Below are 13,911 nucleotides of genomic sequence, written 5' to 3' on the forward strand. Positions count from 1 at the left end.
AAAGGAATGAAGATACACAGTAAATTTAGTTCACAGTAAAGATGTTTGCTTCAGTTTAATTATCAGCTTATAAAACTACAAGGAATATGTTAAAATACAAACAGTTGCATGTTATTTATTGTGATATTTATCAAATATGGGTATATGTTGAGAAAAATATATATTTATTTATAAAAGAGAATTAAAATATTAAACACTCAAAAGTATCGAAAATTGGTACCATTAAGTACCGGTATCGATTCGTAGGTACTGGGAATTAGTACCAAATCAATTCAAATGTCAAAGGTACCCATTCCTACTGGCAAAGACCCTGTACCTGAGGAGTCAATGTGCTCAACACACCCTGGATCTCCCTCCCACCTCTGGTTAAGGTCTGGACTCTGTGGTGGCCAATCCATGTGTGAAAATGATGTCTAATGCTCCCCGAACCACTCTTTCACTATCTGAGCCCGATGAACCCTGACATTGTCGTCTTGGATTATGGCCGTGCCATCAGGGAAGATGGAACAACCTGGTTATTCAGGATATTCAGGTGGTCAGCTGACCTCATTCTTGGAGCCCATCCTGTTGCTGAACCTGGCTAACTGCAGCAAGCCCAGATTATATGGGGTCAGATGGGTGCCAAAACCCGTGCACGCATATTCCGCGTGCACAGGTCCAAAGATGCAAGCGCAAATGTGACTCACTCGTGAAAATTTGAACATTTGAGTGAAAATATACATCGCGAGAGGTCATTTGTGCACTGAGAGGAAGTAAACTGTGTCTGTGAGCGCACAAGGATGTGCACAAGCGACAAACCTGCATGCACGCATTGGCCAACGAGCACACGGCAGAGGAAAACATGCGCGCGGCAGCCTCACTGCGCGCTTGGCAGCCTTTCTGCACGCTCGGTTTCTGATTCTGCTCGATCGGCTGTTGGGGGTTTTGGCACTCTGAAGGCATGGCCTGTGGCTGATCTCTGTCCTCTGATTGGTATTTGGCACCCATCTGACCCAATAAGATCATAGCCCTGCCCCCAAAGGCGTGTACAGTAGGCACTAGGCATGATAGGTGCATCACTTCATCTTCCTCTCTTCTTACCCTGATGCACCATCACTCTGGAACAGGGTCCATCTGGACTCATCAGACCAGTTTTTAATAAAGCATTGGACAGTTCTGAACCCAGTTTTAGTTGTTTCTGCATCTCCTTAGATGTTTCCTCTGCTTGATGCCAATGATCTGACTCTTCTCACACAGACTAAGATTTTTTCCACAACCACCAGATGTGTCTTTCCACATGGTTGTACGAGAAGCAGCTCATTTCACCAGTTGGGTTAAATAACTTGTTGCTAGCTCAAGAGGCGCATTCCTTTTTGCTTAGGTAAATCCAGGCGGTGAAGTTTTTTGGCCAGGCAGTGGATGTGTAGTTGTCTAAGAATAATGAAAACATATTTACATCATTAATTTATTTTAGGTTTTTCTGAAATTACAAGTCCAGCAACTTATTTATTCAGAAAATTACTGACATTAAAACAAGCATCACTTTTATTCACACTCATGATAATATGGTTCAGTAACTTTTTCAATAGAATTGTCATCAAGCTTCAGTACTGACAATTGTTATTTTTTATACATACCGTGTCCTGTCTGGCAGTGAAGTAATCAAAATCAATGTCTGAATGCCAAAGACAAGCCTTGCAGTTTAATTCTCAGAGGCAGAGCACTATAGCTTCTGCTATAACACCACTCCTGATACCAAAACTTTTTTGAAATATTTTCGGTTGTTTAATATACCAACGGTCATGGAGAAATAAGTGCAAGAGAAAGGGGGAGACCAAAGGAAGAGGTGGTGAAGGAGTGTTCACAAACATAAACAATAAATGACAAGCAAGAATTTAGTTCTAGACCTGCAGAAAGAGAGAGAAAGAAAAAAATGGGACACAAAATACAACAAGACCAAAATATCACTGCGCCAACTACATGAGGATATATAAAAGTAACACTTTTTGCTGAGAAAAACACAATAATAATCCATAGAGCATTTAGTGCCAACCACAGCCACCACACAGGTGATGTCTTGAAAATGCCCAAGTCCATCCTTGTGAGAGCACCATGTGAGCACAGATAAAAGGCAAAGCCAAAATGTTAGCAGCTACAGTGCAGAAGGTGCAGCATAAGAAACATTTATTCAAAGGCGGATGAATACATGAAGGTTTTTAATTTTGATTTAAAAGTTACTAGAGTTGGGGCAAATTTGGGGTGATAGGGAAGCTGATTCCATCTGTGTGCAGCATAGTAACTACCGATCATAACTTGGATCTACTCTGAGCAGCATCACAGCTCAAGTGAGTCTTAAAAAACTCCTGGATCTTCTTCCATGCATGGACCTCAGCTGCAGCATGGGAGCTGGGTTCACCCCCCCACAGAACTGGGATGGTTGTAGTACCTTGAAAGCTTGAGGAGCAGAACGGTCCATAAGGAGGATTCAGGAAGTGTCCAGCGCCAGGGTAACTCACGGTCTCAAAATTGTGCTTCCCATGACTCCTCAGCCTCTCCACCAGCTGGTCCATGTAGGTCTTGCTGTCCAAGTTCAGGTCGTCTTCTGACGCCACAAAGAGGAAACGACTAGAGGCTTGTTCAATTGGGATCATGGTGGCCCTGTTTTCTCTTTCTAGAGGATTCCTCAGACAATATTTGCAAATGAAGGCCCCTGACTCAGTGGGCACCCTTTTACTGACATCATACATTAATGCAGGAAGAATGAGCTCATTCTTGTAGTAAAGAGGGAAAGCTGCATTGGCAGAGCAGCCATTGACCCAAACAACAGCTTCAACACCGGGCACAAATGCTGAGAGTGAGAGAGCAACATCTGCACACTTTGAATGGGTCAGTATTCCAACTCCTTTACTGCCCACCTGTAGAGAGACAAATTAATGACAGTCAGCACTTAGAATGAGAGTTGTAAGTTTAAAGTACTTTAATGGCTGAAAGAATCACAGGAAAATAACTCAGATTGGAGAAGAAATAAACCATGGGTCCCAAGCGTGGCTGTGTCTGCAGCTCACTGCTCCCCCGGGGGATCGGTCAAATGCAGAGGACAAATTTCACACACCAGTGAGATAACTAGTGTGAAGTTAACTTTACAGCAAGGTGTTCATCACCTTAGGTAGTTTTTGTAAGAAGTTCACAGCATCTTCAAAGTGGTCCAGGTGGATCTGTTTGTCCTTCAGGGGTTTGTCTGGGAACAAAGTTACTGCAAGAACAACAAAGCCTTTGTTGGCCAGCAGACTGGCTCTTCTGTCACAGAACACAGTCCTAAAATCCAGCACAGCAGGAAATGGACCTTCACCTGGGTAACAGAACAGAGTACACAGTATACATCAGAAAGGTTTACTTTAACACTAGAACTCCCACAGCGGTCATTTCGACTGATTCCATAATTTCATATGCAATAACTGGAACCGAGAAAAGAGTGCATCAGTCTAATTTTAATGTCCCTGCACTGGCTTCCAGTCAAATATCGTGTGGTTTTTTAGATTTTGTTATTTGCTTTTAAAGCTCTTAATGGTCTGGCCTCTGCATCTATTACTGAGCTTCTTTCCTTTCATAACAAAGCTTGATGTCTGAGATCAGCAAACCAATTGCTTTTAACTTTCCCTCTGTCTGAGCGTGTTAGAGAAGGCAAGTAAGTATTTATTTGTTTAGCACTCTTAACAGACAGAATCACAAAGTGTTTCGTATGGATTAACACAAAACAAATCATAAAGTCATAAAACCATAATGATCTTTAATTCATGATTTCAAGGCTGGATTACTGCAACTCTCTGTATGCTGGATTGGGTCCGACTGCTCTTCGACGTTTGCAACTGGTGCAGGACAGTGTGGCCAGGTTTCTGATGGGGTCCAAGAAATGGGACCATATTAGTCATGTGCTGGAAACACTGCATTGGCTTCCGATTTCCTATAGGGCACAGTTTAAACTCCATTTATTTGTCTATCAGTTTTTTCAGGGCAGTGCCCCTCTATACCTTGGGGTTCTGTTAAAAAGACACGTACCCTGAAGGTCATTGCGCTCGGCAGATTATTTCCTGCTGACTGTTCCTCGCTCCAGGTCCAGGACATGTGGGGTTAGGGCATTTTCTGTTTCAGCACCGTCCCTCTGGAACGTTAGCTCTCAACATGAAGCTGTCTCCATCTTTTGCTGCTTTTAGAAGTCGCCAGAAGACTCATTTTAATCGTCTGGCTTTCACTTAATCTGTTCGGTGGCTCTTTTTAACAGATTTTACTAGTTTTTTCTTTCTGTTTGCTATTATCGATTTATTTCTTTTTGATCTTGGTCTTGCTGGTGTTTTTCTTTTCTGTTTAATTCGTGCTGTGTTCAGCGCTTTGAGTCCCCTTTGAGGATGATGGAAAGCGCTATATAAATAAAAGCTAATTGAAGCTGATTGAAGCCAATTGATTAAATCAGAAATAGATTAACATCAGAAGATTAAAGTCATAAAATTATAAAATACCATGAAACAAATGAAAGATAACACTCTGCAATGAGCAATCACCTCGACTTTTATATCTGGTCTTTAGAACTTCTAGAACGTTCTGGTGTGTGGACCTGAGAGCTAAGGCTTTTATCTGTCCAAGAGGGTGTATGTACAGTAGAAACAAGAGTGGACCCAAAACAGAGCCTTGATAAGGCTTGTTAAGATGTATGACCGAGCTGACCCATGCATCGTGGAAATTTTTTATCACCAACTTCCTTCTGACAAGACTGAATATCTGATCACTGCCCCTGAAAGCATGGTTGCCCTGATTAGTCAACAACTTGTTCATTTATCTTCTGCCGTCAAGTCAAACTTGAGGAATTTGACCAATCAATGTCTCTTGAAGGCCACTCAAAAACGTTGGTCCGAAACTGTTTTCATCACGTAAGAAATATCTCCAAACTTCAAAGGTTTGTGTCAAAACATGAACTTGAAATGGTCATCCATGCCTTTATCTCCTCCCGTCTAGATTACTGTAACACACTCTTCACATGTTTTAACAAAAAAGCCCTTGACGGCCTTCAGTTGGTCCAGAATTCTGCAGCGAGGCTCCTAACTGGAGCAAACAGAAGAGCACACATCACTCCTATTCTAATGTCTCTGCACTGGTTACTGTGCTATGTAAATAAAATGTATTTACATACTTGCTGTTGTTTTTACTTTGTTATTGTTGTTCAGTGCATTGGTCAATCTCTGATAGTTTTTTAAATGTGCTATACTGTCAGGGACCGAACTGTTTTAAATTAGCCACAGGAAAAGGGAATCAGAAAAATCAGGGTTTTACTCTCCCAATTTAACATAATTACAGAAATGACAAATGGGGCCCCTGAAAGAGGTCAACTTAACTAGAAAGCTTTACAGCAACATAACCTTAGCAAACAAAACACCATCTGACCTCCTACAGGAAACACTAAGAAGGTTTTTATACTGGCTGGTCAGTCCATTACAAATGAGAGGGAAAGGACCACAAATACAACATTAAAGACTAAACAGTATAGGAATAAATGACTAGTTATTAAGGTTACATTTACTGAAAATTAAATAGACAATTAATTAGCAAACCAATTTAAATAAATGGAAAAAAACAATAACAAAGCAAGACCAAAATAAGCCTTAGCGCGCCCCCCCCCCCCCCCCCCCCCCCCCCCCCACACACACACACACACACACACACACAAATTTTCAGTCAGTGGCCTTTCAGGAGTATCAGCTCTGGCTTCAACTTCTGCCACATCACCTCTTTGTCCCTGGGGAAATGGAAATTTACTGGCAACTCAAGACAAGCAAAGTTGACATTACACATTACACAATAGAAAATGTGAATAAACAAGATCAACTAAACGTGCACGCAATACATCCAAGTTATCTGACTCAACTTAATAAAGCTAAACAAAAATCAAACTTGTGTGTGAGTGCATGAATAATATAAAAAGCTTTAAGTGCCTAGAAAAGCACTATGAATATCTAATTCGTAATTAAATAAACATGTATTTATTTCTGTTTAAATATTGTTTCGAATGCTTTATATGTACCCTTAGTGTCCATTCTGTTTAGGAAAGAAATCCGAATTTTCTTTTGTGAAAATCTACTGTCTGATGCACAGATCTGCATCAAAAATCTCATTATGTACAGTATAGTGATCATCAATGAAGTAACGAGAAAGGATACCACTCTGATTGTTTCACTGGACAAAATCTGAGGCAGCTAAGCTCCTCTCCTTTAGCCCTGAAATAAGTGATGATGGTGAGAATTTCACCAGTAGCTCAGAGTACGCGTTTGACCCGTACCGTCACTTGTTAAAGACTAAAACTCTTTTTCATTGTTGTAAAACTTAAAACTAAAATCTTTGTCGACTAAAACCTTTTTGAGTTTTAGTCGACTAAAACTAAAAAAACTTTCTGTCCAAATGACTGAAACTAAAATGGCCGCCACAAACAACACTGGTTCATATATTTTTTATTTATTTAAACAACCAAAGGAGAAAATCCTTTACAAACCTGGAGGAGTGAACAGGATACCAGAAACATTCCCCTGACTGACAGGAACCCGGCTGAATCCATCTCCCATGAGCAACCTCTCATTAGTGGCCTCAGCCAGCATCCTGCCCTTCACTTCATGAACAGAGAACTTCACCACACGTGGTTTTGAAGAATTAGTCTTCTGAAACCTTTTGTGCATGGTCTCTGACCTCATGGACCACAGCAGACCCATGGGTTCTACTCCATAGTAGCTCCCACAGAGTGAGGCGTCTCTGTTCAGGTCGATCTCCCCGTTACCATCAGCTCTGTAGGTGGCCGAGGAGCTGAACACCACTCCCCTCTCATCAGTGGATCTGGCTCTCATGGCGACCACCTGCCTCGACCTCAGCCCGCTCACCTTCACCTGGACGCGGTCATCATCCAAACACCTGGCTCTAGGGAGCAGCTTCAGTCTGACCTGGGCAGACATCTCTGTTTGGAATCAACAGAAACTTGAACCAACGTCGGCTTTAACTTTTCCACTGATACTTGATGTTATAGAAATCAATATTTAACTGAAGTGATGTTACAGAATGGTAGAGCTGGAAGATGAATGTGGCTTATGGTTAAAAGTTTATCCTTAAAGGTTAGTCAGTATTTACATATTTGGCTTGGACTTCAAAATGAGCATTAAGCTGGGTTCAGTGTAGATTGGTTTAAGTGCCAGAGAATGAATGTCCTTCTGAATATTTACAATATGTACTTGGCTTCATAAAGATTCATACAATGGTATTAGTTAGCTTGAGACAAGGACAGTGTGACTTTTGCTAAACAATGATGAAGTTTTTTCCGTTATGACTTACACTAAACCAGTGGTTCCCAAACTTATTTAGCCGCGCACCCCCTTCTATGTCCCGACCATGTCGACACACCCCCCAGCCCCCACATCAGGTCATGGCTATATATATATATATATATATGTATATATATATATATATATATATATATATATATATATATATATATATATATATATATATATATATATATATATATATATATATGTATCAGACGTCAAGCTAAACAGACAGGGTAAAAAAAATATGATCGACCTTTTTCCCCATCACTTTCATTTTTTAAATAGTAATTAATAAACATTCGATACCATTACAATTTCCTTTGATTTAATTTTAAATAAATATTTAGAGTGCCCAGGTAGCACATAAACAATGCAATTTAACAGTTTTCTTTAAGTAGGAACGTTTAACCTGTGCGGCCAGAGCGCTCTCCTTCCTTCTGCTCTGCGAAAACCTGAGCTGATCACCTGCTTGTGCGTAATCAAATGTCTATAGGGGAAAAGATGGAAAAGCCATGAGGTTCACTTTTGCCTCAGACCGACTTATTGCTGTTTTATGGTGTGGCTGAATCTGCGATCCGCTGCCACGCGGACTGGAATAGCAAGTGCTGCAGTAACAGGCGTTGTTGTCAGGTTCGGAGTCACTGGCTGGAGCGGACCCGACTTTAATACGTCATCCCAAAATAGAAGCTAATATCTTAATATGACCTGGAATGAAAAATGTTATAAAACCTCTTAAAAGTTTTTATCACGGAGGCAGCGCTCATTTCTGCCTTCAGTCTGACGGCGAGCCGGAGTCTGCGCAGCGTGCGCGCTTATTGAATCTCTGTGTGTGTGTGTGTGCGCGCGTGCACGCGGCACAGCTCCATGAGCCGCTCCAGTCACTGCGTCTCGTTATTGGCGCTATTTAAACCAATGTTGTAAAATTACTTCTGCCCAGCCCAGATGTGCTCACTTGCGCACCCGTGAGCCGTGGTTCCGCTGGAACACGTCTGACCTCTGACAGACGCACTCTGAACTTCAGGTCTTCAGCGCGCTGTTAATAGCCTGAATGGGAATCATTTATTGATTTATTTTGTTACATCCACAATGTTCTGTGTGTGAGGTTTACAATGTCAGAACACCTGCATGAGACAGGGTGTTAATTGCAATCTGCCAGAATGACTCGCCACCTTCAGATTTCTCCAACATCGTTAAAAATGATCAAATACGGAACATATTGGCGTGCGCAGGCCAGAGTGCTGAAGCTCGGCGCATTGTTATTATGAAGCTTGGGCACATGTGGAGGACACGCGCGCAAAAATATACTTGTTTTCAGTTACATTTATTGGGTCCACTTACTTTTTCTTTGGCCCACCCACAAATGAGTTTCTGGCTACGCTAATGGTGACATATGACAGACTTCTCTGAGCTCCGCAGCCATTACACTTTTCACCTCGTGCACCCCCTAGCGGCAGCGGGGGTGCGCGCACCACACTTTGGGAATCCCTGCACTAAACAATAAGAGCATGTTCAGTGTTTTCTAGGTGAATTTGGATCACAGTGAAGAAACATTTTAACAGTTTTTTGTTTAAATGCATAAACTATGTGGTTTATTTTAAAGTACTCATCATAAAAAAACCTTCATAAAAATAATTAGTTTACAAAACTTCTCTCCACAAATGTTCTTTTTTAGCTTTTTGTCCACATGAATATACTTTTACAGTGAGTTGGTTGGTTCTACAGTAAATGCATGTTTTATATTTTAAATAACATAAGTAATAAATCATGTTTCGTCCGTGCATAATGGACATTTTGGGTTATTTGTTAGCAGCTTGTTAAATGAGACAACTTTCATGCTTTCACTTGCCTAGTTTTTACACCCAGGACTGCTAAAGTCCACTCCCTTTTCTGCCTTCTCATTGGTGGATCTGGCTCCCATGGTGACCTCCAAACTCAGCCTGCTCACCTTCACCAGAACAGGTTAATCATACAAACACCTGGCTCTAGAGAGCAGCTTCTGTCTAAATTGAGCAGACGTCTCTTAATTCAACAGAATCATTAACCAAGGTCGTCTTTGTTTTATTTTTATGATACTTGACGTGGTTATGAAAAGTTACCAAACTGATGGTACAAGCTGTGACGACTGCTGGATTAAGGTTACTCATTAAAAAAGGTTATCATTAGTAAATTAATAAGCTGTTCCTTTTTTTTATATTTTTGGCTTGAACATCTAAAATGAGCATTAATCTGGACTCAGAGCTCAAGGTTTATTTGATTTGAATGTCAGTGAATGTTCTTTCGAACTTCTTTTATGGTTTGACTCAAAAAAAAAAGAAACTCTGAATATGAATTTAAACATATCTTTAGCATTTTTCAGCTCAGTCTTTTTTCACATTTTGTGCATCTTTCCTTCAGAATGGGAAGAACAAAGCTAGTGTCCTACACCCTAAACTAAAATTCACTTTTTAAGAGATCCAATATTGTTCGCTTTTCCGGGGTCTGGCTGTGGGGACAGCAGCCTAAGCAGGGAGGCCCAGACTTCCCTCTTCCCAGCCTCTTGGCCAGCTCCTCCAGGGGAATCCCAAGGCGTTCCCTGGCCAGAGACACACTGCGGAGAAAACTAATTTCAGTATCCGCAATCTCCTTCTTTCAGTCACTATCCAAAGTTTGTGGCCGTAGGTGAGGGTAGGAACGTAGCTCGACCGGTAAATCAAGAGCTTCGTCTTTCAGTTCAGATCTCTCTTCACCATGACAGATCGGTATAAGCCCTCATCACCTCAGACACAGCACCAATCAGCCTATCGATCTCTCTCTCCATCTTTCCCTCACTTTTGAACAAGACCCTGAGATATTTAGACTCCTCCACTTGAAGCAGGACCACGTCCCTGACCTGGAGAAGGCTTTTCAGACTCAAGACCATGGTTTCAGATTTAGAGGAGCTCATTATCATCTCAGCTGCTTCACACTCAGGTGTGAACCGCTCCAGTGAGAGCCGGAGATCACGTTCTGATGAAGCCAACAGGACCACATCTTCTACAACAAGCATAGACCCGATCCATAGGCCACCAGACTGAATCACCTCAACACCTTGGTGGCACCTAGAAATCCTGTCCATAAAGTGATGGACAGGATCAGTGACAAAGGGCAGCCTTGGCGGAGTCCAACTCTCACTGGGAACGAGCCCGACTTACTGCTGGCAATGTGGACCAAGCTCTGACACCAGTCATACAGGGACCTAACAGCCTGTATCAAAAGGCCTGGCAAAGACCCTGTACCTAAGGAGTCAATGTACTCTACACACCCTGGATCTCCCTCCCACCTCTGAGCAACTGGGATCCAGAATGTGCACTGAGGCTGCGGGCTCTCTCTAGTATGAGGAGGTTCCCAGCCCCCTCCCAACAACCTATAATTTCCTACGTTTTGTGTTTTTTTTCTCCTGCAAACCATCTCTGTACCCCGCAGGGAGCAGAGTTGGGCAAATGATTTTTTCTCCTTTATTGCTCCCCACCCTCGTGAAACCCCATTTTCTTTATCTGCAAAATGGGAGCACCTTAGGGTTGCATGCCCACAGTTATTTGTTTCCTGTCTATGTATTCCATGTATTGCTTGCCTGATCTTGGGAGTGGTTTTACTGAAACTACATCTCGTTGTACTGAAACGCTGGTTCAATGACAATAAACTTCTATTCTACTCTAAATAAAGCTAACAGGCCAACCATGCATAACTTACTGCCTGGGCAAAGTAAAGACGCCACCAAAATAAAAAGTTCACACACTCTAATATTTCGTTGGACCACCTTTAGCTTTGATTATGACACTGCGGCGTTGTTTCAATGAGCTTTGCAACGTCACCAGATTTCTTTCTATCCATGTTACATTAAAGTTTCACCAGCATCTTGCAGTGATGCTTCAGTATGACCTGGGCAGACAGCTCTGTTTGGAATCAACAGAAACTTGAACCAATGTCTGCTTTCATAGTTCTTCTAATACATTGTGTTATTAAATGGAGAACAGTGGCGACCCACAAAGTATTTGTGGAATTGCAGCTTTTACACTTTTATCATTAATATAATTCATAAGCAAGCCAGGGACCAACCGTGATGGACCTCAAGTGACAAATGAGATGTGCATATATTATCTATTCAGTATTGATAATCTTATATTTCACTATGGTGGACGTGCATTTCTGTTCACCATAGTGAAATGCTAGATATTAATGATATTGTTGCTACGTAGGACTAGGTGTGTTAAAATTACATTATTTATATGTAATGATGAGCTTCTCCATTATAAGATATCTGTTTCCCAGATATGAGAGTAGCACCTGGTCCTGGTGACCCAGCCAGTTACAAAAACTAGTATCCTAACTTTTGTAAATTTGTAAATCATCCAGTGTAATCATATTACGGTATAAATCCTCCCAGGTGAATTCTGACTAAATCGACCACTTGTTCAAATCTATGAACCCTGGAGCATGGGGAAGTAAAGGTCGGATCCCAAGCTAGCTAACTAACTTTTGTAACTACCATACTCAATTTGCCCCAACTAGTGGACGCCAGGCTAACCTGGCATAAAGAAAAGCAATCTAAATCGCTACTTTCCCCCTCCGTTGAATATTCGTGTAACTCACTATTGACATCCACCATGGCAGACCCTACGTCAGGTGACGTGGCTGAAAAGGGTCAAAATGACTCCATCGTAATGCTGATGATATTAATGTGTAGATAAAAGACGGAAAGAGGAAAACACTGACTGTCTTTGGAGGACCACTATCCTGGTGGGTGAGCCAATCCTGGAAGTCAGAACAACAAACAGATTGAGAGCTGTTTTAGTGAAAAATGACAGTCAAGCAAAATCAATCAGTTCCACCCTAGAATATAGAAAGATGTCAATTTTGCAGCACGGTAAACACAGAGAAATTTGAAACAACACAAACAAGCCAATTAAGTGAAAAATGAGGCTAACTAGTAAACAGTAAAGCTGCAATGGCAAATTTAGAAAACAAATTAGCTTAAAACATTTTTTCATGCCTTTTAAAAATGTTCTAACATAATAAATAAATTGTGGAGATTAAAAAATTCAATAAAGTGGTTCTTTGGCGTTTATCTAAAATCCTTTGCCAATAACACGTTTCAGACCTAAAGCAATTATTGGATCATCCGGATGTCGGACTAGCTAAACCACTGCACTTCCCAGGGACCTGCATTCAAAACACACTCACGTATTTATCAACAGAATGCCACTGGTGTGAGTTTCTCAGCTCAATAATATCAGAGAAGGAGAAACAGTCAGCTGCTACCACTTCTACTTTAGGACTAACTACTAGAGTCCCTATAAAAAAAAACACCATTTGAAGTCACAGACAACAAAAGACATTTGGACCTAGAAAACGGTGGTGGGTGTTTAGCCCCATCTCTTTTCCTCTGGCGTTGTGGGTTACTAGTTCTGGCAGAAGCGTCTCAGGGAAGATACCCGGGGTGGGGTGGGGGGTGGGGTGAGTGTGCCATGGCCGTGTTTGTGTTCAAAGCTTGTTTGTAGATTTGCTGTAACAACTTTAAAAGAGAAATATAATTTCTAAAATCAAAACAACAACAAAATTGCACAATTTTTAAAGGTTAATTAAAGCAATGCTAAAGAGTTAACACTTTTAGCTATAGCTTTAAAACTGGTTTCAGTGATTTTTCACAAAATCTTTAGCAGCTTCACATTGGACAGAACTCTGTATCCCTCTGCTGACCAGAAACTACGCTTAACGGTTTTCTATGTAAAATTTGAATACATTGTATGTATTTATGTAAAATACATAAATCAGCCCTTGAAAGTGAAAGCTGACCTGTTCTCTAGCGCCACCATCAGGCCAAACTGAAATCATAAGACCAAAGTTAAAATAAATATATCATGAAAAGTTTTCATACAAATCTCATATTTTCTAACAACATTAATGATCACAAGATTCTGAACCTTAATGGGTTTTGGTGATGATATGACCTTTCCTGCAGCGCCACCGTCAGGTCAAACTTTCCGTTTTAGAGTTAGTGTATCCTACAAATCTTTCATCCAAATCTTTACTAATTTAGGGTGCACATTCATGATTCTCACAGAATGAACCATAATGATTGATGTTGGCGACCCTGATGTTGGCGACCCCCCTTTTCCCTCTTGTAAACATATTTATTTATTTTCATCTGTTTTTTGTCACATAGTTAGAAAGTCAAACTCTCCCCTCCTCTTTTTTATCTGGGCTTGGGACCGGCAGTGGCAGAGTTAGAGAGTTTTTTTTGTTTGCTTTTATTTATTTATTTATTTATTTATTTATTTATTTATTTATTTATTTATTTATTTATTTATTTATTTATTTGCTTTTTATATTTTGTTTTTGTTTTTTGTGTGTGTGGGGATTACAAGTTTGAAAGTTCACCCATCTCTGAAACAGAAAATCATAATGAGAACATCAGGCAGAACATGGAACAGTCTCTATCCCCACAGTCAAACTTTTAGTTGGCACTACTGTACACAGGATGTGCAGAGAGTGTGTGCATGCTCCTTGCAGACACATTTCTTGCATTTCAAACAGGTCATGCTAGTCTTAGAATCATTGA

At 40.9% G+C, this 13,911-nt stretch overlaps 1 protein-coding gene across 1 annotated transcript; it reads right to left on the reverse strand.

Annotated features, from left to right (window-relative positions):
* Window positions 1–1,430: 1,430 nt before the first annotated feature.
* Window positions 1,431–7,247, reverse strand: LOC107372874 (acyl-coenzyme A thioesterase 1-like). Its single transcript, XM_015941074.3, has 3 exons — window positions 6,515–7,247; window positions 3,141–3,328; window positions 1,431–2,894 (listed from the first exon to the last, which is right to left on the reverse strand). Exons 1-3 carry the CDS (start codon window positions 6,963–6,965, stop codon window positions 2,286–2,288), a joined length of 1,248 nt encoding a protein of 415 aa, XP_015796560.1. The 5' UTR covers window positions 6,966–7,247; the 3' UTR covers window positions 1,431–2,285.
* Window positions 7,248–13,911: the final 6,664 nt, after the last annotated feature.

The sequence above is a fragment of the Nothobranchius furzeri genome, chromosome 11 (genome assembly GCF_043380555.1).
Source record: "Nothobranchius furzeri strain GRZ-AD chromosome 11, NfurGRZ-RIMD1, whole genome shotgun sequence".
Lineage (NCBI taxonomy): Eukaryota > Metazoa > Chordata > Actinopteri > Cyprinodontiformes > Nothobranchiidae > Nothobranchius > Nothobranchius furzeri.

Coding starts and splice junctions, on each gene's coding strand:
- LOC107372874 (XM_015941074.3), bottom strand. CDS start 6,965: ATGTCTGCCCAGGTCAGACTGAAGCTGCTCCCTAGAGCCAGGTGTTTG. Junction 3,329..6,514: donor TATCCTGTTCACTCCTCCAG/GTTTGTAAAGGA, acceptor TCTGTTACCCAG/GTGAAGGTCCATTTCCTGCT. Junction 2,895..3,140: donor TCTTACAAAAACTACCTAAG/GTGATGAACACC, acceptor GTCTCTCTACAG/GTGGGCAGTAAAGGAGTTGG.